The sequence below is a fragment of the Pleurodeles waltl genome, chromosome 6, assembly GCF_031143425.1.
Source record: "Pleurodeles waltl isolate 20211129_DDA chromosome 6, aPleWal1.hap1.20221129, whole genome shotgun sequence".
Lineage (NCBI taxonomy): Eukaryota > Metazoa > Chordata > Amphibia > Caudata > Salamandridae > Pleurodeles > Pleurodeles waltl.
In genome coordinates this window covers 1,094,945,943-1,094,968,845 of record NC_090445.1, presented here as the reverse complement: position 1 = coordinate 1,094,968,845, position 22,903 = coordinate 1,094,945,943, and the positions used below count along the sequence as shown (strand labels likewise).

At 44.2% G+C, this 22,903-nt stretch overlaps 1 protein-coding gene across 1 annotated transcript in view; it reads right to left on the bottom strand.

Moving 5' to 3' along the window:
* Window positions 1-228: 228 nt before the first annotated feature.
* BMS1 (BMS1 ribosome biogenesis factor) overlaps window positions 229-22,903 on the bottom strand; it is a 123,155-nt gene continuing 100,480 nt past the window's right edge. Inside the window, exons 21-23 of the mRNA XM_069240194.1 lie at window positions 19,047-19,222; window positions 15,418-15,579; window positions 229-1,100 (exon numbers count right to left, since the gene is read on the bottom strand). Coding sequence (XP_069096295.1) covers window positions 876-1,100; window positions 15,418-15,579; window positions 19,047-19,222 — 563 coding nt within the window. The 3' untranslated portion in view covers window positions 229-875. The remainder of the gene's footprint in view (window positions 1,101-15,417; window positions 15,580-19,046; window positions 19,223-22,903) is intronic.

Here is a 22,903-nt window from a genome sequence, read left to right as displayed (position 1 = left end):
TATTTTCTGAACTTTGTGAGGTTAAGATGAAAGTCGGAAGTGTTTTAATGTGTAAAGATGTAAATCTTAAAGGATATAAAATTTGTTTTACACATCAGTGGGGATACAAATATATATTAGAGGATAGATAACAATTTTATGTTAACCTGAACATCTGTATACAGCGGCTAATATAGAGAAGGGTAAATCAGACAAAAGTACCTTGAGAAGAATAGACATACACTGCAGTAACCTGAAAAAAAAAAAACCTTTAATTTAAGTTTGTGAATGAGCTCCTTAGTTCTTGTGCTTACACAAAACCAACATGGCTGGATCTTGAATGCTGTTGATCTTTGTCAGAAAGCCAGACTATCCTCCCTGGTGAAGTATGGATAGCTGTCATTCGCCCCAGTACTGTTGGCAGAGTTTTAAAAAAAAACTTGTTCACTCTCAGTCCCTTTCATGAATGTAAACTGCATGCTGATCTGCAAAACATTTCACCAGGCTTAAAAAGTTGCTCCTCTTCCTCATTAATCTTTGTGGTTTTTTAAAAATAGTACATATTTTGTATTCTAAACAATCCAAGGAAATAATACTTCATCTCTTCGCCTTGAGTTGACAATTGCCTTCTGCACCGTGCAGTGTAGCTTAAAAGTCATGAGAATGGATGTGTCTAATGAAGGTTACAGTGACACCTTGTTTTGTTTAGTTTGAGGATGGTTGACAACTCTCACTGTTCAGCTGGGCCATCAGAAATGTGAATAAAGGGGATTCCTGGAAACAAAAGTCACATCAACATGATTTTGTCTCCAGCTACATGGTCTTTGTAAGGCACGGTTTCTGTTGAAGACCCTCTGCTGCCTTGTGTCCCTTGCTTCTGTTCTTTGAAGGCCAACTCAGTTCTCCTCGCTCCCCTTCAGGCTAGACCGCTGCTTCTTCTTTTCCTTCTGCCCCAGAACCCTGAAAATCTTCTTTTTTGCTTCCTTTTGTCTCTTCAGCTTTGCTTCCTCTTCCTTCCGACGACTGCGGAGGAAGCCCTTGTGTTCCAAGCGATTTTTCGCTTCAGCCTTTTTCCTCTTGTAACTGTGCACAGCACCCAGGGCAGACAGCAAAGCTGATATCTATGGGGGCGGAGAGAGAAAAAGAAGAAACAGTTTTAGGATAAGATGCACACAAGTATGGAGTAGAACATAAATTTCCACTAGCACAGAATCAGACAGTTCTGATGGAGAGAATATTAATCCAACCAGGTACCTACTGCTAACTACCTTGGCTCTTACTGCTGTCTATCCTCGTTTCAGAGCAATGTTTCAATTAATTTTAAATACTTAAGGATAATTTTAATCTTCATATAATGCGTTTACAGTTGAATAGTGGAACAAACTCATGGGCAAAAGCATCCTAGTTTAGAAGGTTTGTCTTTCATTGTGGGCTAACAGATAGCTTCCTTATGGCTTCTGGATTCGTGCAGACCACAACAAAAAAAGTGAACTGGACAATGCAGAGTAAACTGAAGCTAGCACTCACTAGGCCTCTCATTTGAAAATAAATAAATAAAAAATAAAAAACTATAGTGGACAGTAATCATCATTCTTTTTATTGTAAAAGCCGGCTGATTGGAGGACAATGAGTGTGGTTTTTTGGGCTTCCAGTTAGTCCTTTGCTTATTCTAAATGACCCTGGTCTCTGGTGGGCTTTTCATATTGGACATGTGACTCCCAATTATCCCGACACTGGTTAATCTTTTATTGGCATTTGACATCCTAGTAGAGGTTAGTTTTGTTGCTGAACAAATGAAGAGGACAGTGTTCTCATATATATATACACACATATATATATACACACACACACACACACACACACACACACACATATATATATATATATATATATATATATATATATATATATATCTCAGCATTATGTTGTTTAAAAACATGTACCTCTGTGGTCCCTTCGTCCACACATACAAACTGTTCTTTTTTGCACATTCAGAGCTATATTTTGGGGCAACCCTGCACAGATGAACAAGTTATTAACCTTCGGTAACCCTTTACCCTTTGAATTCTCCCCAGTCGTCAGATCGGCTACAGAGGATTCTTCATGAGCAGTACCTCTGCGCACCAGTAGGAAGCGTTTATCGCCCCGTGTCCGTGACGTTCGCACCAGAAATTATGTTGCGTGTTCCTATACAGGCGCCATTCAGGTTTGCCGATGTAAGTTTCTTTTCACGACTTTCCAAGCCAGAAGCATGGAGCCAGAAGAACCCTACCACTGGTGTGTCAAAACTAGGGTCCTGAAAGGGGTCATTCCAGTCCTCAGAAATTACTTTTCAGAACAAGGAGGATTGGTGTGTCTGTAGGGAATTTTCAGCTAGATATAGTCTCCAGCAGATAAAGCATTACCGAAGGTAAGTAACTTGTTCATCTGATAGATACATCTGGCTGCAGATTCCTTACCTTTGAATAGATACCTAAGGCAACACAATCCCCGGAGAGTCTGCAAACCAATTTAATACAAGAAAGTCATGCATCACTGAATGATCAAAGTGCCCATCCCTTTGGACTGCTCAGAGAGTAATGTTTGGCAAACGTGTTCAGGAATGCTCACGTTGCTGCCTGGCAGATGTCCAGAATGAAACTGAGTGCTAATGCACTGGTCGTGGCTTAAGTTCTGGTGGAATGAGTACGTAAACCTTCAGAACGTTTCTTCTTGGACAGTGCTTAGTAGATCTCGATGCAGAGCACGAACCAACAAGAGAGGGTTTGATCTGCACTGCCAGACCTTGCTTCAGACCCACATACCCTACAAAGAGTTAGTAGTCCACCCAGAACTCACAAGTAAAATACAGGTAGAACACAAACCTTTTTGAGTCCAGGTGGTGGAGTCTCTCCTCTTCCTTAGAAGGATGCAGGGGGGTAAAAAGTAGGCAAGGTGATAGATTGACCTACATGAAAAGGTGTGACCACTTCTGGCAGAAAAAAAGGTCCTTGTGCAAAGCACCACTTTGTCAGGATAAACAGAGAGGTAGGGTGGCTTAGATGATAAGGCCTGCAGCTCACTCACTCTGCATGCAGATGTATTGCCACAAGGAAGGCTGTTTTCAATGTGAAAAGCCTTAGGGTACCGTTTTGAGGCACTCAAATGGAGCACACATTGTAGGAAGCTGACTCTTCATAAAATGTATAAAAATGAGACATACTGTGCAAAGAGTCCAGGGCTTTCCTTACTAGTGGACAGGGGCTTGCACTAGCAATCTCAAGGTACTCTTCTAGGGTAGTGTGGTCGAACATCCTCAGGCTTACCAGAGAGGATTGATAGACATTTACCATAAGCACACATTCAATAAATGAGACACATGACTCAATAAGGAGATTCACATCAATTTACAAAAATAACAAGTGTCTGTATATATATTTAGGAACCAGAATCAATACCATCAGTAAAGTATCTTTTGAATAGAAATTATCATACGTTTGAAAAGTTGACAGTACAGTTTCCTGAAATTGCTATGCTACCCTATTGAAGAGGAAATATATGCAGCAAACAGATACTCCACAACTTACAGGACCAATCTTCCAAACTCAAGGTGAGTATAGGGCTGGGAATTAGGCCACACCAGCAAGTTACCTTTGGCAGCTCTGGAGTGGCCAGGTGGAGTGGTGCAGTTCAGCGTTCATTGCCCTGTTGAGGTCAATGGGGATCGGTCCAGTCAGATAGATGCTGCAGCTGAGGACTGAGGGACCAGTCCAGCTGACCCACCAAGTGGGCTCAGCTCTTGCAATGCTCAGGGTCGTAAGACCATTCGTGTTCCTCTTATCCTCTGTCCGGGGCAGCCGGATGCAGAAGTTTCTTAGACCATCGGGTTTCCGTCACCAGGGGTGGTCGGAGTAGAGGGGGGTCTGAAGAAAGGGGCTGCAGGAGAGGAGTGTGAGTCCAGTCCAACCGAACCAACTAATAGGCTCAGATCTCAAGAGGCTAGGGACACCAGTGGTCCTCTTTTCCTCATTATGGGGCTGTCAAGTACAGAGGTGCAGAGGACCATCAGGTCTCCATCACCAGAGGCAGTCACGGTAGAAGGGGCTGCATAAAGAGCCTGCCGGCACTGGCTTGAAGGTTGCAATGAGAAGACCCACAATGGACTTCTTCTCTGGAGTCTCAGGAATCCTCTGGGTGTCTCCTGCGCTATCTGTGAACATCTCCAGGGATTAGGGTTAAATCTTATCTCTGTTCTATGTTAATCTTTCATGTTTCTAAGAATACAAAATGTGCTGTGTTACACAATTGGTTTGATCTATGTGTGTTTACTTTTGAGTAGGTGTAGACATGAGCTTCTGATTTGGCGTTTAGTTTCATCCACACATGGAACTCCAACCACTTTCCCGATTGGCTATAAATAGCTGAGTGAAGCATGCCTCACTGCTTGGCTTTGTTTCGTTTCCTGATCTCAGCATCTGACTTGGGAGTCCAGGCCTGGTCATCCTCCTCGTATTCAGGACTTCTCTGGCAAATCCTTTCTTTGTTCCTGTAACAGCTGATGCCAGACATTCCTCCAGCACAATGGAAAAGACTGCAGCTAAGTGACTACTTTCTCCAGGGAGATTGTTCTTTGAGGGCTGTGCTTTTCTTAGAACAGCTGTTGTATTACAGGCCTTGTATTTTGGCAGAGCGCTTATATTGAAGAGACAAATGCATTTCTGAATATTCTACATTATTATTATTGTAGTTACATGCCTAAATGTGCTTCATGAATATTGCGCTTGAGCTTAAGTACTACAAAAGGAAAGGTGACAGTCCAATTTTAAAGCGCATTTACATGACTTTTCTTTTTCTAATAGCACAACCCTTGGATTTAAATTGGGTCATTCATGCCTGTTTTTCATTGTTGGGGAATTTGCTTTTTTAAGTTTTTTTTTGTTTTTTTTTTTAAACACACAGTGAAACCAAACCAAACCAAACTGTGTAACCCTAACTGCTCGAACCCAGAGAGGATATTTGTATTTCTTGGATTGTTTTTTTCCCTTTTAGTTAACCCTATGCATGGAGTAGAGTTATCTGTGATATAATTAATGCCCTTATTTGTTCGTCTTTTGCAAAAGTGCAACCACAGTTCTAATTGTAGTGTGCAACAGTGAATCTCTGTGAAGCCAGCCCTATTGTCACAATAGTTATTGTTATGGTACTCAGTTTGTGTTTTGGTAATGCATTGTTAGTAATTGTGCCAACAGTTATTATTACCCAAGAAAAGTGCAGGAGCTTCCCAGGGTTCTTCTGCCTCTTCCGTGCCCGTATCAGGAAGAGAGATTCAGTTTCAAGAAGGTTGAGTGCACTAACTCTATCACTCTGTCAATAATGACCTGCCCTCCCGAAGATGCAGGGTGCATGGCTGGACCAGGCAGCAAGACATGGCAGTGTTTGTTTCTTTTTCTTCAACTTCCCCTTCCCTTCCGGGACACCTGCCGGGGCTTCTGTGTCCACAAGGGAGTGCCTAGAGGTGTTCCAGGAGGTTGTTTGCATACCATCTCCCTTGCAGACATCCTGCTTTTCAGGCGAGTGATCACGCCATGATATGGAGGGACTTGAAACCCCGCTGGCACAGTTGGCCCACTTTAACTCATGCTAGGGGGCACCAGTTTTGCCATCGCCAAGCTGGCAGACTGACATTTTGTGTCCACAACGGGTAGCTCACCTTAGGGGTGGAACTGACCTGAGGGGTGGACACACCGCTCTGACTACTAATCTTCCCACCTGCTCAGGTGTTAAATGGGCCCTGGGGTGGTGGAGGAGGGGGGGTCAGCATCCCTTTTGAGGGAAGCCAGATCTGCATACCAAGGACGGTGGGCTCTTTGAAGCTCCCTGCCTTGGAATGCAGATTTGCAGGTCATCCTGTTGGGAGAGATGTGTTAACACCCCTGCCAGAGCATACTTTGTTCCTGACCACTCAAAAGCGGGGGCATTCACCCCTAGGGGTCAGAAACAAGTCTCTTGGTGGCAGGCTGGCTAAAAGCAGTCGGTCAGTACACCAGGAGCTGGTAGGATTTTCAGGGGGCAACTCTAAGATGCCTCTAGGTGCATGTATTAATAAATCCATCACTAGAATTTGTGAGGTTTTATTATTACAAGATGTTTGATACCAAACATCCCTAGTTTCAGTGAAGCCATCATGTAGCTGGGGAACTCATACTGATCAGTGTCCAATACACATACTAAAAATGCCTATCCCTGCTCACTCAATAGGTCTAAGAATCGACAAAGACATAGCAGAAGCATATCTGCTCTTGCAGATATGTCCAGACATGTAATATAATGCACCCTGCCTTATAGCTGTAAGGTCTGTTGTACGGATGACTCATATATATTGTACGAAGTCGTAGTGGGGATGGCACACAGGCTGTGTGCCATGTCATGTTTTCACTTTTAGCGGCACCAAGAAATGCAGCCTGCAACGTCAGTCTACATGAGCTAGGTGAAGGGTACCTGAGGGTAGCACAATACATGCTACAGCACTTGGGGCACCCTCTTTGTTACCCCTGCCCTAGGAACCTGGGGTACCACTTACTAGGAACTTGCAGAGGGGCCAAAGGTATTGCCAACTAGGTAACAATTTTACAGTTTTAGGGGAAGACATCTAGCACTGGGGACCTGGATAGCAGGAAGCCAGTGCACTTTCAGTCACAATTGCACCATGTAGCAGGCAAAAAGTAGGGGGGGGACCATGTCAAAAAGGGACAATTTCCTACACACATCAGGAAAGTCAGGACCAAATTAAGATCCCTCTGGGGCATAATGAAAGGAGAGGGAAGGCACATGTGAGAAAGAGCCTTGAGGAGTACATTAGGAGAATTAAACAAGGATGCTTATCAGGCAACCTCAAAAAAGCAGAAATAGCAGCTATATAGCCTTTAATAGTGCCCAAGGGAGAGCCCTGCTGGGCAAGGGAAAGAATAAAAAGTAAAACCTCAGAGAGAGGGGTAGAAAGAGGATCAAAATATTTTTCTCCACACCATGCCACAAACAACTTCTTCCGAAGTCAGGCATATATAAAGTGGTGGAGGGATGCCTGGCTGCCAAGACGACGTTACACACTTGAGGAGGAAGATCAAAAGCTGTCAACTGCCACCGTTCAATCTCCAAGCAAGAAGGCGGAGAATGGACAGGGTTTGGGTGAAAAACCCAGCCCCTCTTATTCTGCTGCGAAAGAAGATCCTCTCAAAAGGGCAGTCTGATTGGAGGATCGATCGACATGCTCAAAAGCTCGGGATACCAGACTATCCATGCCCATTCCGGGGCCACAAGAATGACTTGGGCCCGGTCGTTCCTGATCTTCTTGAGAACTCTGGGCAGGTCTGGTATGGGTGGAAAGGCGTATAGGAGGCCTGAGCTCCACTCGAGAAGAAAAGAGTCTCCAAGCGAGAGCCACCTTGGAAACTCCTGTGCGCAAACCTGCTGACATTCTGTGTTCTCGGTGGGGGCGAACAGATCTAACCAAGGCTCCCCCCACTGCTGAAAGAGACCTTGCACCACCTCAGGACAGATACATAATTCATGATCTGTTAGCATGTGCGGCTCAGTTTGTCTGCTCTGTTATTCAGAGAACCTGACAGGTTTTGAAACACCAAGGAAATGCCCATCTGTTCCAACCATGTCCAGAGGGGCTAAGCCTCTTGTCAAAGTGTCTACAACGCCACCCCATTTGTTGCAGACCCACATTGCAGTAATGCTGTCCGTGAACACGTGCACTAGCCTTCCCTTGATGGAAGGTAGAAAGGTTTTCAGCAGATTGATGTGGAGTCCAGATTCTGCCAGAGACCAAAGTCATCTAATCACCACCTCTCCCAGATGGCAGACCCATTCCAGGACTGACAAATCTGTCTCTACTGTCAGATCTGGCTTGGGAAAGGAGAGGGACCTGTTTCTGATCCAATTGCGTAAGCCGCCACTGCAGATCTTGCACAGTTCCCTCCAAGATCTGGACCATGTCGGAGAGATTCCCCTGAAGCTGCACCCACTGGAACTTTAGGTCCACATACGCCATGAGTCACTAGCAGGTTGCAGGAGGCCATGGGTCCCAACAGCCTCAAAATCAGTCTCATAGAAATAGCCCGAAGATCCTGGACTCGTCACTCAGGAGGATAAGCCCAAAACTGCATCGCGTCCAGAAGAGCTTTGATGAAAGGAAGCATCTGAGGGAGTCAGGTGTAACTTCGACATGTTTATACTAAACCCCAACGAATGCAAGAGGCTCACCATAGTCTGGAGGTGGGAGACAACAGCCTGGGGTCAGTTTGCCTTGAACAGTCTGTTGTCAAGACAGGGGAAGACTGACACCCCTGACCTCCGCAGTTGAGTTGTCACCACCACCTTCAACTTGGTGAGCACCTAAGGGGCGCTGGTAAAGTCAGAGGGGAGCACGGTGAACATAAAGTGCTTGTGGCCTACCATGAACTGCAGGTAATGTCTGTGGGCAGGAAGGACAGGAATACTGAAATACAGGCCTTGAAAAATCATGGAAATTTTGCTAGCTCTGCAGGTAGAGTAACTTGAACAATCTACTCAACCATAAATGTAACGTACTTGACCCATAAACGGGTCTCAAACTGTGTGATCCAAGGAAAATATTTTAGTTTACAGTCACGTTTTTCTTCATTCTCACAAATGAGTGCACCTTCAAATATGTCAGCTATGCATTTCTGCTTCACAAAAAACCTCTTTTGTTTGATTAAAAAGACTAAGCATATGCTCTATGTGTAAAAAGAATGTAGCCCACACGTGATCCATGGCTTGCCTCCGAGTTTACTAATAGCATTGCTATTAGGGAAGGGGTGTTTTCTCAGTTTATGTTTAAACACTCACTTTTAACAAATATATTACTAAAGCATGATGTGGGCGGGCACTGTCACTCCAGTAAATTTCCAAGAAATGTCCAAAAACCTTCTGAGTAATGTGGAGCTTTACTGGGAAAATTATAGAATGTATTAACAATCTGAAAATTGGGTTTCAGAAATTCATTGCACATCACCAAGTAAAGGGCTCTTATTTGTTTTAATACTATTAAAATATGTTCTCATCACACAGAAGTACAAATAATGGGCTTTCACAACTAGTGAAATATATTTTGAAATGTAGGTTTTGCCTAACACACAACAATTAAATAACTGACACCATACAGCCTTTCATTTCACACTTTCTACAGTAGGTCAGACAGTTCACCATACAAATTCCAGGCACTCTGAAGTCAGAAGGTAAATTAATTGGAGCACAAAGTGACTTCTGACCTCAGTCTCTGAACACTGAGCAAATGTGACAAGAACGAGGCTTAAAGGCATCTGTATTGCCCCTTCACTTTCTAACTGAACAGAACACCTGTTCTTTGTCAACTCGCCAGAAAGGCGAGTAGGTCCTAAAAATAGCATGACCTGATAAATTATGACTGGTCATAACGAGTTGATTTTTCGAGGCCTGAAATAAGTCCTGCAAATCCAACTCTACCATACAGACTCCTGGATCAGGGCAGAAAAGACCTGCGCTAATGTGAGCATTTTGAATTTCTTCTTGAGGAAGCGATTGAGAGCTTCAAGGTCTAAAGCAAAGACCTTTGCTTTTTTGGGGATCAGAAAGTAGCAGGAACAACAACCACAGCCTACATCTGGCACAGGCATCCTCTCTCTGACTCCCTGGGCCAAGAGAGCTGCGACTTCCTAGCGGAAAAGGGAGAGATGATCCTCCATCATCCAGTCGTGAGTTGGTGGCATGAAGAAAGGGGTAGTCTCGAAGGAGAGGAGTAGCTCCGTCAGATGATCTGCAAAACCCACAAGTCTGAAGCTATGGACTGTCAGCAGGCAGGTGATGGCGTATCCTGCCGCCAACTGAGTGTCCATGGTGGTACAGAGGCAGACTAGCAGGGTTTAGAGGCTGCTGCAGAGGTTGGGCGGCAGACTGATCAGACCACTGGCCACCTGATCCATGAAGTTGGTTGATAAGGCATGCTCGCCCATGCAGAGGCTAGCCAGCATACAGGACACAATGGCTGGGCGGGAATTGGCATGACTGGAGGCCTCCTCCATAGGCACGAAAGGAGCAAAGCAGGGGACAGGGGGCCAATGCAAAGCTCAAGGACCTGGCCGTAGAACAAGTGCTTGAGTGGCGAATCTGTCTCGTCACCAAAGAAACGGGTGTCATCGAAGGGCATGTCCTTAAGGGAAGCTTGGATATACCCCAAACAGCCAGACTTTCTCAGCCAGGCCAGGCGCCTAAGGGCCTCTGCCATGGATACCGCTCTACCTAGATAGTCGGTTGTGTCAAGTCTGCAGACAACTGCGAACTTGCATCCCTCCCCATTGGCAACAGCCAGAGAGAGTGCAGCCCCGGTCTGTTCCGGGACCTGTGGCAGCACCTGCGCATCTGTATTCCAGAGTGTGGGAATAACAGCATCTGCAGATGGGCTACTAGAAGTCAAAAAGTGTTTCGACTTCTTGCGCTTTTTCTTGTGCCAGGACCTATTCTATTGTCCTGAAGACGGTTACAATGACTTTGTGACCGGTCCTTGGACCTTCCATTTGATTGGGCCCTAGACCTTCAGAGAGATCCGTGCCTTAATCAACTTTAGGACCACTCCCTCAAAGCATTTGGATGCATGGCCCAGCACTCGGAGCCACACTTCAAACACCGCAAAGAAACGAGGTGTAGATCAGTCACAGACATCGGCCGATGAGAGGCTCTGTAGAACTTAAAACTAATCTTACTTGATGACATGCTCAACACACCAGGAGTAATCTAATTTTTTTTTAACAAAAAGTAGAAAAAGTTCAGTCAATAACATTACTGAGGGGTAGCTCTTCTCTGAATCAGTGCGAGTTCTTGCACAGAAAAGAAAGAAATTATGTTGGCAAGCCCGGGTGGCGCCTATATAGGAACCACAACGTAATTTCTGGTGCGCACGAAGACAACGACTGACCCGTATCTGATTGATGCCACCTACTGGTGTGTAAGGGTACTGCTCACGAAAAATCTTCCTGATACAGTCTGATGCCTGGAGAGAATTTAAATGTAAGCAATCTGCAGCTAGAATTCTCTATCAGATATGTCACTGTAGCATGAAGAAATAATGCAAAATGTTGAGATTTTTTTTTCAACAAATTTGTTTAATTTTTTTTGCATTTCTCGAATTGACCAACATTAATCCTGGAATGTTAACCAAGGAAATGTAACACAATGTATGACCATACCAAATATGTCTGCATTTTCCTGGGAATGCAGTCTGAACAGTCTATGTCATATTTGCACAGATCACAAAATGTGGCATCACTGTTACAGTTCATTTGATAACATCAAAAAATGTATAATTTCTACTTTTGCATGACCCAGTGAATCCTTTCGTGTAAGCCAGACCAAACTCTACATACTCGCTGGCTGGAAGAACACTTTTAAAATGACATGTGTCAGACTTTAGCAGTTGTTTTCTAAAACACAGTAATGTTACCCAGCCTCATTCACTCAAGGACACAGCCACCAATTCTTGACTTTTCACTTGGTATTCCCTTGCTCAGGAGACACAGTGGAACAAAGCATGTATGGGTTCAGGATGTTCACATGCAATAAACTGGAAACAGTGCACTTTGCTTTTGCTTGCTACCCAAGTTTCCAAATTGCCAATTTAGAGTGTCTTTTGGTTGCAGGCATCACCCCTTGCTATAAGTAAATATAACAGTGTGTGGCAATACAGGGTGTGTAGGGAAGTGGCCCTTTTTTACATGGTCACCCCCACTTAGTGCACCTCAGCTGACAAACCTCAGTTCCAGTGAGCAAATGAGTCTCTGCTAAACAGGTCCCCAGTGCCAGAGCTCTTTACTGAAAACAGGTAGCATGCACACAATTTGCACACCCTCCTCTATCTATGTAAGTCCAAAGTAAACAGTACCCCTGGTACCTAGGGTCTAGGAAGCACAAAAGGATCGCTAAGGGCTGCAGCACGCATCGTGCCACCTCAGGGGTCATCTTAAAACAAACTGCACACAGGTGCCATAACACTCCGTGTCCTGGTGCAGGCCAGCTGAAAACATGACATGGCACCCCAATTGTGTGCTATGCCCCACTCCCTGCATCTATATAAATACGTCACCCCTACAGCAGGACTTGGAGTCCTAAGGCAGGGTACCTAATATCTGATGTGAAGACATATCTGCACGAGCAGCTATGCCCTTATGACGTCTAGTTAAATTACCGGACATTGTAAGTAAACAGGGAAGCCATTTTGAGGTACGTACTGGACACTCGGCATTACAAGTTCCCCAGCTACATAATGGCTTCACTGATACCTGTGGTGTTTGGTATCAAAGCCCTCATCTTAATAAATCCAGACTGTCAGTCTTGGATTTATTATGTACTCCCAGAGGGCACCTTAGTGGTGCCCACTGAACCCTTACTACTCTCTTAGTGTGCTGGCTGACTGGTTACTACCATCCTGCTGCCACAGACATGTGCTGACCCCCTAGAGGTGAGAGCTGTGCTCTCAAAGGCCAGAAACAAAGCCTGCTCAGGAGGAAGGCATTATCACCTACTCCAGCAGGATGGTTAGTGGATCTGCATACCAATGCCAGGGACTTCAAAGACCCTGCTGCCTCTGGTATTGTACCCCAGCTTCGCCAGACATGGGAGTGGCCCACTTTGCACCAGGACGGGGGGTGGGGTGGGGGGGAGGAATTAGTTAGGCAGTAGACGTGCACCACCCATGGGCTAGCCACACCCCTATGGTCAGCTACCCGAGCTGGATGCTCTGAATAGAGCGCCACCATCTTTTTTTTTTTGTTGGAGGAACTAGGAATTCTTGGGCAGGGTTATGCCTACTTCCCACAGGAAGTGTTGTCACCCAAGGGAAGGTAGCCCATGGGTTACTACTCTACACTCTCCTAAATGCCACTAAGTTGTGTAGTTAGGCGGCCCCCTACCATTAGAAGAACAGATTTGTCTGAACCAAAGAAGAAAAGGACAAAAAAGATCCAAAGGAATGAGAACTGTGGATGACTGGTGGACTTTTGGTGTAAAACCCTGCCTGCCTACCTGCTCCTGTCCCAACAAGCGTGACGTCGCAACTCGTTCTGAAGCTGTGGCTATGGCAAAAGCCTTGGAGGTTTTCCAGCACTTCGCCAGCCAGTTAGCATCTCCCCTGGAGTGGAGGAGCCACTTTCCTACCTCCTGCAGGACCAACCACAACTTCGAGTTCACCGACCTGCTGACCACTGGGTCCACCAATGCAGCAGCTGCCCAGTAGGTGGTCACCGTGCTCCCAAGGGCCAGTCCCATCTTCCCTCCACGCCAGAAGACATCAGGATCAACTGGAGCCGATATGCACTAAAACCTGGGGTATTGGACCCCTTGAAACTACCAAGGCTTGATGAGGCCCAATCCGGCTTCCAACGTCGCATCCAAAGACCAGCTGTCGAGGGACATCAGCATTGCAAAGAAAATCTTCTACTGTTGGCCAGCTGCATTGGTTTGTCTCCCCCCTGAGAACTGGGGGGGCCTGCAGGTCCCCCTGAGAACTGTGGGGTCTTCATGCAGGAGCACAGACAAACAAGACCCACTGCACTGGAGTACCCCGGCCCAGGTCCACGACATCCAACAATCCAACAGTGTTCTCTTACTCCCAGGATCCCCCACCAACTAAGTCCCTCCTCCCCCCTGTTGGGAGCTCCCAGACTTGTCCCCAAGTTTCCCCTTTGCACCCTCTTTCTAGGTGACCCCCTCGTACTACCATCCCCATAAAAGAAAACATTTGTTACCCCATTGGATGGAGAAAAAAAACAACAGCCAAGGAAGATTGATACATTGGTGACCATGGAGCACACAGGCGTCCTGGACACCATTTCATGATGTAAGTATGTGTTAAAAGGGGTGCCAATTGGTTTGAAAGAGAGGACGATATCTGAGGGAATCGCCAATGGATCTGGCCCTCTCTCTGGTCTAAAACAGGTTTACGTGCTGCCCATGCAATCCTCAAATGTGACCTTTACTACCACATGCATGCCCATGAAACTCTATTCTAGCCTTTCCCACATAAAATTAAGACTTTGAAGGAGATTAAGAGCGCACTGAGAAAGTGCACATGCGGGAGCACAATTGGCAGCCAGTGAGTTATCTTCGTTCCCACAAAAGAAAAGGAATTTACTTTTGCACAAACAGACCTATTAGGTCTCATTCAGATGACAATGCAAAAGGTCTGTAGGCATACTTTTTAACATCAATTTATCCTTTCAAAACACAGTTCTTGACAGTGTCCATGTTACCTTCCATCTTAACCAGCTAGCAGGCATTATCTCTGTGCTGCAGGCCAAGCCCCTGGTTTTAGCTCACCACAATATATAGAAATGGATGTTGCTTTAGACTATTCATCTATTAGGGACTATAGGACCAGGCAATGTGTGTTATAAGTGCTACTAAAACAAGAGCATTCACCTACCCCAACTGCGGAGTTTTTCATCAAACAAGAATAGTACGACTTTAAAAGTCTAATCATACTCTAAGCATTTGCCAATCTACATTACATTAATGGTATGGCCAGCTGTGTCCCTTCCAGGTGGTTAGAAACAGCTGATGTGGCATGGTTGATGAGACATTTAAAGAAATTTGAACACATAGACCAGAGTGTTGAAACAAACTCCCTCTCAAATGACGATATAAAGAAATGTTCTTGTTTTTTTTATGCTTGACAAAGTAATATTTGATTAAAGACTAAATATATATGGCATAAAACACAATGCGATATAATATCATCCCAGATTTGGCAGTAAACTATTCAAAAACAGTCATTAATGAAATCAGTATTTGTTAACTAACAATATTGGTTTCATTTTGGACTGTATTTGGATGGTTTACTGCCAAATCTGGGATGATCTAGTTCTTTGTGATTTAGGTCATATATATTTAGTTATGCGTTGCATAAGCCTATCTTTGTGTAGAACAAATGTGTCAATCTTTCACAGCTGTGACAAGGACCACAAAGAATATTAGTACCAGAGTCAACAAGCAAAAAAAAATGTTATGAAACAAATTGTCTCTTACAGAAAATGTTGATTGGAGAACCATGTCACTTCCAGTTTTCAAATTATATTCTTATTGTACTTACAAGAGAAGGTCGAGTTCCCATTCAGAGTATCACCTGAAAACTGTCGATCCACAGAAATCTGACACCACCACACAGTGGTATTGGTAGGAGTGTGTAGAACAGAAACCAGATGCATGTTAAAAGTAGTGATTACATTTGGTGAACCTTCCCCATCCTACTGTGAAGATGTGATAGCCAAAGGGATCTGCTGATCTACACGAATATTGACATTTCCTTTCAGAGCTAGTCTGTTTTGCGGCAACATGTGCTTGGCTGAGCGACACTGTGAGAGATGCAATACTGAGAAAATAAAAATGCATGCTGAAAACTAAACATACCTTTCTCTCATGAGGTTCCTTGATCAGTGCCGGCCTCCTGCGATCTTTGGCTACCTTGGCTTTCTTTCCCATCATCTTGGGCTTGCTCTTGAAAGGCAGAGCTTTCTGCAGTGCTCGGGGAATGTGGAGGGGGTTAAAGTGCCGCTGCTGCCTTATTATTGGCTAAAGAAATAAAGAAAAATATGTTAAAAGCTGAAAAACAAATAAAACATAAAACACGAATAAGGTCATATTTCAAAACAATCCAGTGTGTATTTTTTTTTTTTATTCAATTGAGTCGAGGATATAGTAAAGGGACCATCCAGCGTAGAGAAAGAACAACAGTTCTCTTTACACAGAAGTGCAATCACCAACAACAGGCATTCAGGAATCTTATTTTGTTTGAAGACGTCTGCTTGGGTTTTATGTTTAAGACACTAAATGAGCTGCTTTTTTTGTCAGAATTTATATGTCACCCGCGGTGGATTTAGCTCTCACAGTGGATTACTCTACCTGGTCAGCCCTATCATTTTTGGGCAACACAGAGACTCAAGCTTTCATTGACAATTATTTACTACCACATCTGTGAGAAATGTGTTTCTTCTGAGCCTCCTTGGAATGTACCCTCTCATGCCCCATTCTTCTGTAATCAGTTTCTCTGGGTAAAGCAAAACTCCTCCCTGATAATGTTTAAATGTCTATGATACCTTCCCCCTCCTAGTTTCTAGAAAAGTCAGATTTGCTCTGTAACTAGGATCTTGCATCTTAGTCAATAGTTCAGACATGTGGAATCAAGAAACGGAAACAACCTGCTATAAATGGTAAGATTAGTAGCCCAAAGATGTCTAAATTAACACCCCCTTTAAAACACATTATCATTACCAAAGTGGAAGCTTGTTGTGCAACAACTAAAACTGGTATTGTATGACTTTTAGACCAGGAAGACACATGTAGGAAGTTGGCTCTGTATGTGCTATTTCAAAGTAAGGAATAGCATGCACAGAGTCCAAGGGTTCCCCTTAGAGGTAAAATAGTGGTAAAAATAGATAATACTAATGCTCTATTTTGTGGTAGTGTGGTCGAGCAGTAGGCTTATCCAAGGAGTAGTGTTAAGCATTTGTTGTACATACACATAGACAATAAATGAGGTACACACACTCAGAGACAAATCCAGCCAATAGGTTTTGTATAGAAAAATATATTTTCTTAGTTTATTTTAAGAACCACAGGTTCAAATTCTACATGTAATATCTCATTCGAAAGGTATTGCAGGTAAGTACTTTAGGAACTTCAAATCATCAAAATTGCATGTATACTTTTCAAGTTATTCACAAATAGCTGTTTTAAAAGTGGACACTTAGTGCAATTTTCACAGTTCCTAGGGGAGGTAAGTATTTGTTAGGTTAACCAGGTAAGTAAGACACTTACAGGGCTTAGTTCTTGGTCCAAGGTAGCCCACCGTTGGGGGTTCAGAGCAACCCCAAAGTCACCACACCAGCAGCTCAGGGCCGGTCAGGTGCAGAGTTCAAAGTGGTGCCCAAAACACATAGGCTAGAATGGAGAGAAGGGGGTGCCCCGGTTCCGGTCTGCTTGCAGGTAAGTACCCGCGTCTTCGGAGGGCAGACCAGGGGGGTTTTGTAGGGCACCGGGGGGGACACAAGTCCACACAGAAATTTCACCCTCAGCAGCGCGGGGGCGGCCGGGTGCAGTGTCGAAACAGGCGTCGGGTTCGCAATGTTAGTCTATGAGAGATCTTGGGATCTCTTCAGCGCTGCAGGCAGGCAAGGGGGGGGTTCCTCGGGGAAACCTCCACTTGGGCAAGGGAGAGGGACTCCTGGGGGTCACTTCTCCAGTGAAAGTCCGGTCCTTCAGGTCCTGGGGGCTGCGGGTGCAGGGTCTCTCCCAGGCGTCGGGACTTTGGATTCAAAGAGTCGCGGTCAGGGGAAGCCTCGGGATTCCCTCTGCAGGCGGCGCTGTGGGGGCTCAGGGGGGGGGCAGGTTTTGGTACTCACAGTATCAGAGTAGTCCTGGGGTCCCTCCTGAGGTGTCGGGTCTCCACCAGCCGAGTCGGGGTCGCCGGGTGCAGTGTTGCAAGTCTCACGCTTCTTGCGGGGAGCTTGCAGGGTTCTTTAAAGCTGCTGGAAACAAAGTTGCAGCCTTTCTTGGAGCAGGTCCGCTGTCCTCGGGAGTTTCTTGTCTTTTCGAAGCAGGGGCAGTCCTCAGAGGATGTCGAGGTCGCTGGTCCCTTCGGAAGGCGTCGCTGGAGCAGGATCTTTGGAAGGCAGGAGACAGGCCGGTGAGTTTCTGGAGCCAAGGCAGTTGTCGTCTTCTGGGCTTCCGCTGCAGGGGTTTTCAGCTGGGCAGTACTTCTTCTTGTAGTTGCAGGAATCTAATTTTCTAGGGTTCAGGGTAGCCCTTAAATACTAAATTTAAGGGCGTGTTTAGATCTGGGGGGTTAGTAGCCAATGGCTACTAGCCCTGAGGGTGGGTACACCCTCTTTGTGCCTCCTCCCAAGGGGAGGGGGTCACAATCTTAACCCTATTGGGGGAATCCTCCATCTGCAAGATGGAGGATTTCTAAAAGTTAGAGTCACCTCAGCTCAGGACACCTTAGGGGCTGTCCTGACTGGCCAGTGACTCCTCCTTGTTTTTCTCATTATTTTCTCCGGCCTTGCCGCCAAAAGTGGGGCCTGGCCGGAGGGGGCGGGCAACTCCACTAGCTGGAGTGTCCTGCTGGGTTGGCACAAAGGAGGTGAGCCTTTGAGGCTCACCGCCAGGTGTGACAATTCCTGCCTGGGGGAGGTGTTAGCATCTCCACCCAGTGCAGGCTTTGTTACTGGCCTCAGAGTGACAAAGGCACTCTCCCCATGGGGCCAGCAACATGTCTCGGTTTGTGGCAGGCTGCTAAAACTAGTCAGCCTACACAGATAGTCGGTTAAGTTTCAGGGGGCACCTCTAAGGTGCCCTCTGGGGTGTATTTTACAATAAAATGTACACTGGCATCAGTGTGCATTTATTGTGCTGAGAAGTTTGATACCAAACTTCCCAGTTTTCAGTGTAGCCATTATGGTGCTGTGGAGTTCGTGTTTGACAGACTCCCAGACCATATACTCTTATGGCTACCCTGCACTTACAATGTCTAAGGTTTTGTTTAGACACTGTAGGGGTACCATGCTCATGCACTGGTACCCTCACCTATGGTATAGTGCACCCTGCCTTAGGGCTGTAAGGCCTGCTAGAGGGGTGTCTTACCTATACTGCATAGGCAGTGAGAGGCTGGCATGGCACCCTGAGGGGAGTGCCATGTCGACTTACTCGTTTTGTCCTCACTAGCACACACAAGCTGGCAAGCAGTGTGTCTGTGCTGAGTGAGAGGTCTCCAGGGTGGCATAAGACATGCTGCAGCCCTTAGAGACCTTCCTTGGCATCAGGGCCCTTGGTACTAGAAGTACCAGTTACAAGGGACTTATCTGGATGCCAGGGTCTGCCAATTGTGGATACAAAAGTACAGGTTAGGGAAAGAACACTGGTGCTGGGGCCTGGTTAGCAGGCCTCAGCACACTTTCAATTGTAAACATAGCATCAGCAAAGGCAAAAAGTCAGGGGGCAACCATGCCAAGGAGGCATTTCCTTACAGACACTGAACATACCTTGTAGAGAGAATCTTTGTTCTGCTGCAGCTTTACGCCCATTTCATGCCGCAACTGACCAGTGGTCTTCATCCCCACCCAGGTCTCCTTCTCACCAGCTGGCTTCAGAAGCGATGTCACTGGGTTGTAAAACATTGGTACAGAGACTGGGTACCAAGTGCGGATGAAAACTATATCTGAGCAAGAAGAAAAGGACAAATACAGAGTTACGATTTTGAAGTGCAATGCAATTGAAAGACCATTAGTATAAAACGTTCTAAATAGGCAATTACTAGTACATAATGTGCATTACAACAAAATGCCAACTGATGCAACATTCCAGGGGGCATCTTTGCTGAATGTATCATTCTTAATTTTCTAGCTGAAACTTATTATGTACTCTTCTCCTTTCTCTACTACTCAATTTAAAATGTATGTTTAGGCTGTCATTGTTCTTAAGTACAATCCTATATGATTCTTCAAAGGCATCCAGTTAATCTGGCTTTCAAGTTTCTCTTATGTCACTAAACTTCAGATATTCGTGTCCCAATATCACAGGATAAGGATAGTAGACCGTTAGACCATCACTTACTTATTTCTTACAGACTTTTGCCATGTGCAAAGTCCCTTTTAAGCAACTGGTCAGCAGTCTAAATACATTTCACATCTATCTTCATAAAAAACGATTGCATCCTTCACTTTGCTTTTCCCCCTTTCTTTCACGAATGGCATGAACCACTTCTCCATTTTCTTTCCAGGGACACAGTAAAGCAGCAATGGTGAAATCCTCTTTCTTGTTCATACTGGGGTAGGAAATTCAAGTTCTGAATCGATCCCCAGTCACTACATATACTGAATTTTGTCACAGTCGGACAATAGGTATTTTGGATCTGCAAACAATATTTGCATTGGGGAGACAGCATTTCACTTGGCAATGTCCTAATCTACTGCTTTGTAAATCATGCTAAACCCTTTGTGTAAGGTTACATATTCCACTAACTAAGTTCATTGTGCATGAACATTTCATTAGCAGCTATCCTTAACCTTGTTTTCAATAACTTAAAAAGTGTATGTGTCAGTACTATTTAATAGCTAAACCGAACCCAACCAGACGTGACTGCTCTTTACAAGTTTCTTCCTACCCACTCTAAACTTGTTTATCAGTGATTCAATTGCAAGCTATTGTATCTTTTTTTAGAAAACATTTTAATTGAAAAAAAGATCAGGCTTAGGGCACCAAATCCCTTACCGATGCAGTTTATCATCTACCTCCATCCAAACCTAATCTCAGGAAATGGCTCCTTATTGTCACAAATTCATATATAGCCCCTCTCTCCTTGCTTCCAAACTACTCAATCCCTGACCAAGCCTTGGCAACATATATACTCAAAACCTATACACTACAGATCACCAATATTTATGGAAATGCTCATCAGCACCCCCGACTTGTACTTTGATATGAGAAATTACAAGACCTTAAGATCTGAAAATAATGCCTGGAGATATGTTGATTGTCCAACAGGCTTTCAAATTAAAGGCAGCAAAGATATGTACAGAAAAACAATGGGAAAACATTTAGTGAATACACATTTTAAGCAGAGCATTTCAGGTCTAGGCAAATAGTTAAACTAATAATGACCACTAGTATAGCATGCAACTCATTAATACCAAACTCAATTGTACTCAATTAATTGTGCAGAAGAATTAAAGTTTGTTCATCCTTTACAGACTAAGTTTATATCCTGCCCACTGTTTGTAGATTGATACATTATTTGCATAAATCCATTAGTACTACAGAGCTCTTACACTTATGATTCTTTAGTACCACATAAAACAATCCTCTCATCTGTATCTGCTTCAAAAAGTCTAAGAACCTTTCTCCTATTTCTGAGTCTATATTAATTTGAGGTTTATGTAGTATCTCTATATCAGATAATGCTATCTTTATTCCATCTGGTGCCTTAAAGTCCTCTCATCCCCACAATGCTTTGAGGGTGAACTGATCACTTTCTGCCATTTGGACACGTTGAATCTCCTTCCTTCTTTTCAAGCCTCTACATTCTTAGCCACATAATCTATTATGGGTCTCACTTTTGACAAGGTATATGCAGATTTAGCCAAGTCATCTCTCTCAGCGCTGCTTCAAACTACCTATGCGTTTTGGGAACTAAGGCTCAGATGTACCAAGGGGTTTTACCCATTCTGTCTATGGAAAAATGCTTTAGTACATATGGCCCTATGTTCAGCCTGAGCTTCTCCAGTAAAGTCTGCCTTACTATTAAGTATGGGCAAGACATTTCAAGAAAGGTTATTGGTTCAGTGCATCTGGGTAAGGGAACAGGTACTAAGGTAAATGTGCCTTACATTCTCCTGCTAGAAACATTCTATACTCGCTTAATTTTCTCTAATAGTCTTTCTAAATTGCTAAAGACGTACTCTGCACAATTACATCACTGAGAAAATACACAATCACTACTAACAGCCTCTTTTCATGCTGCTTACTATTTTATGTTAAAGTATCTCAACTGACTCATCTTCTCACCTCTTCAAGCACCAATAGAATTAGATCTTATGTTCAAAGCAACCTATCACATATTCCTACATTTGCCCCAATTTAAAAACTTGCAGGTGATAAAATTGCTACTCTTTCAAAGTATCATATGAACTTCGAAAAATCAGGATTCTTCCGTTTAATTTTAAGGCATGCAATATTTAATTAAAAAAAGCTGAATTCAGCACTCGAGGTTTGGGCATACATCTATTTAAATAATAATATATCCACTGCACATCACAAGAAAATAATTTATTTCTACTTCTCCTCTGATCATCACCCTATCTCCTTCCTCTCCTGGGCAGCATTTACTGTAGCTACTGCTACATAATTCTGGAAACACACTTTAGTGGATAGTGAAACAACTTAAAGAATGTATTTACAGCTGAAAATTTGACCTTTCTACTTACATACACCCACCACTTTACTGGCTTGTTTTTTTACTATATTGATCGCTCATGCAACGCATATGTTGTTCCCTTTCCAGTAACGACAAAGAACTTGAAGTCGGATGGAGCACTTCCACCATAATGAAGACAATTATAAAGCACTAAAACCATCAAGGGTTTTCAAGTGCTGACTAGCTTGTTTTGTGGAGCACATATGTTCTAGCAGAAATTCACAGAAGAACTAATGCTTCCCCATTTGCCCCAAATAAATGATCTGTAATGATTCTGAAGCACTCAAATTCTTTCCCCTTCAATGAAGTTTGCCGTCCTGGTTTGCATATCAAAGTCCTATTATGAAGAGGTTAGAGTCATACAAAAAGAGTACTTTTTGGACAAGCAAAAATGCCCAAAACATTACCATCAATTTAACTGAAAGCAGGTTTGCCTTCTCAGAACTGGGATTTGTGGCACACACAGGGTGCGGGTAACTGTGAGGGCCACTAAATTCTTGAGAACTCTGAGCAAAGCTATGTGGAGCAAAAGCTGGGAATTTAACTCAAGAAGCAATTGAAAGAAACTACTTTATCTCCCATCTCAATCAACCAGTAAAAATGCAATCAGTCTGCACCTTAAGGAAAATAGAACCAGAGTCATGCAAAGCAATGCTAAGCTGTACAGCAATGAAAAGTAGATCAAAACCAAGTTTGATGTATGCCTGTTGGAGAGATGGGGGTAGCTGCTAGAGCCAAGGGAAAGCATACTAGTTCTTCTAAGGCACCTTTACCATCAACTTACAAATATCTTGCCTTGCAGCAAAAGCGTTGCTAAATGACAGACACCAAGCTTGGACCCTAAAAGGCTTGCAAGAGATTAGCTAAAAAGAATGGCCATCCCCAGCGGGAATATTTAAAGCCCCTAAAATGGTCCACCTCACAGAG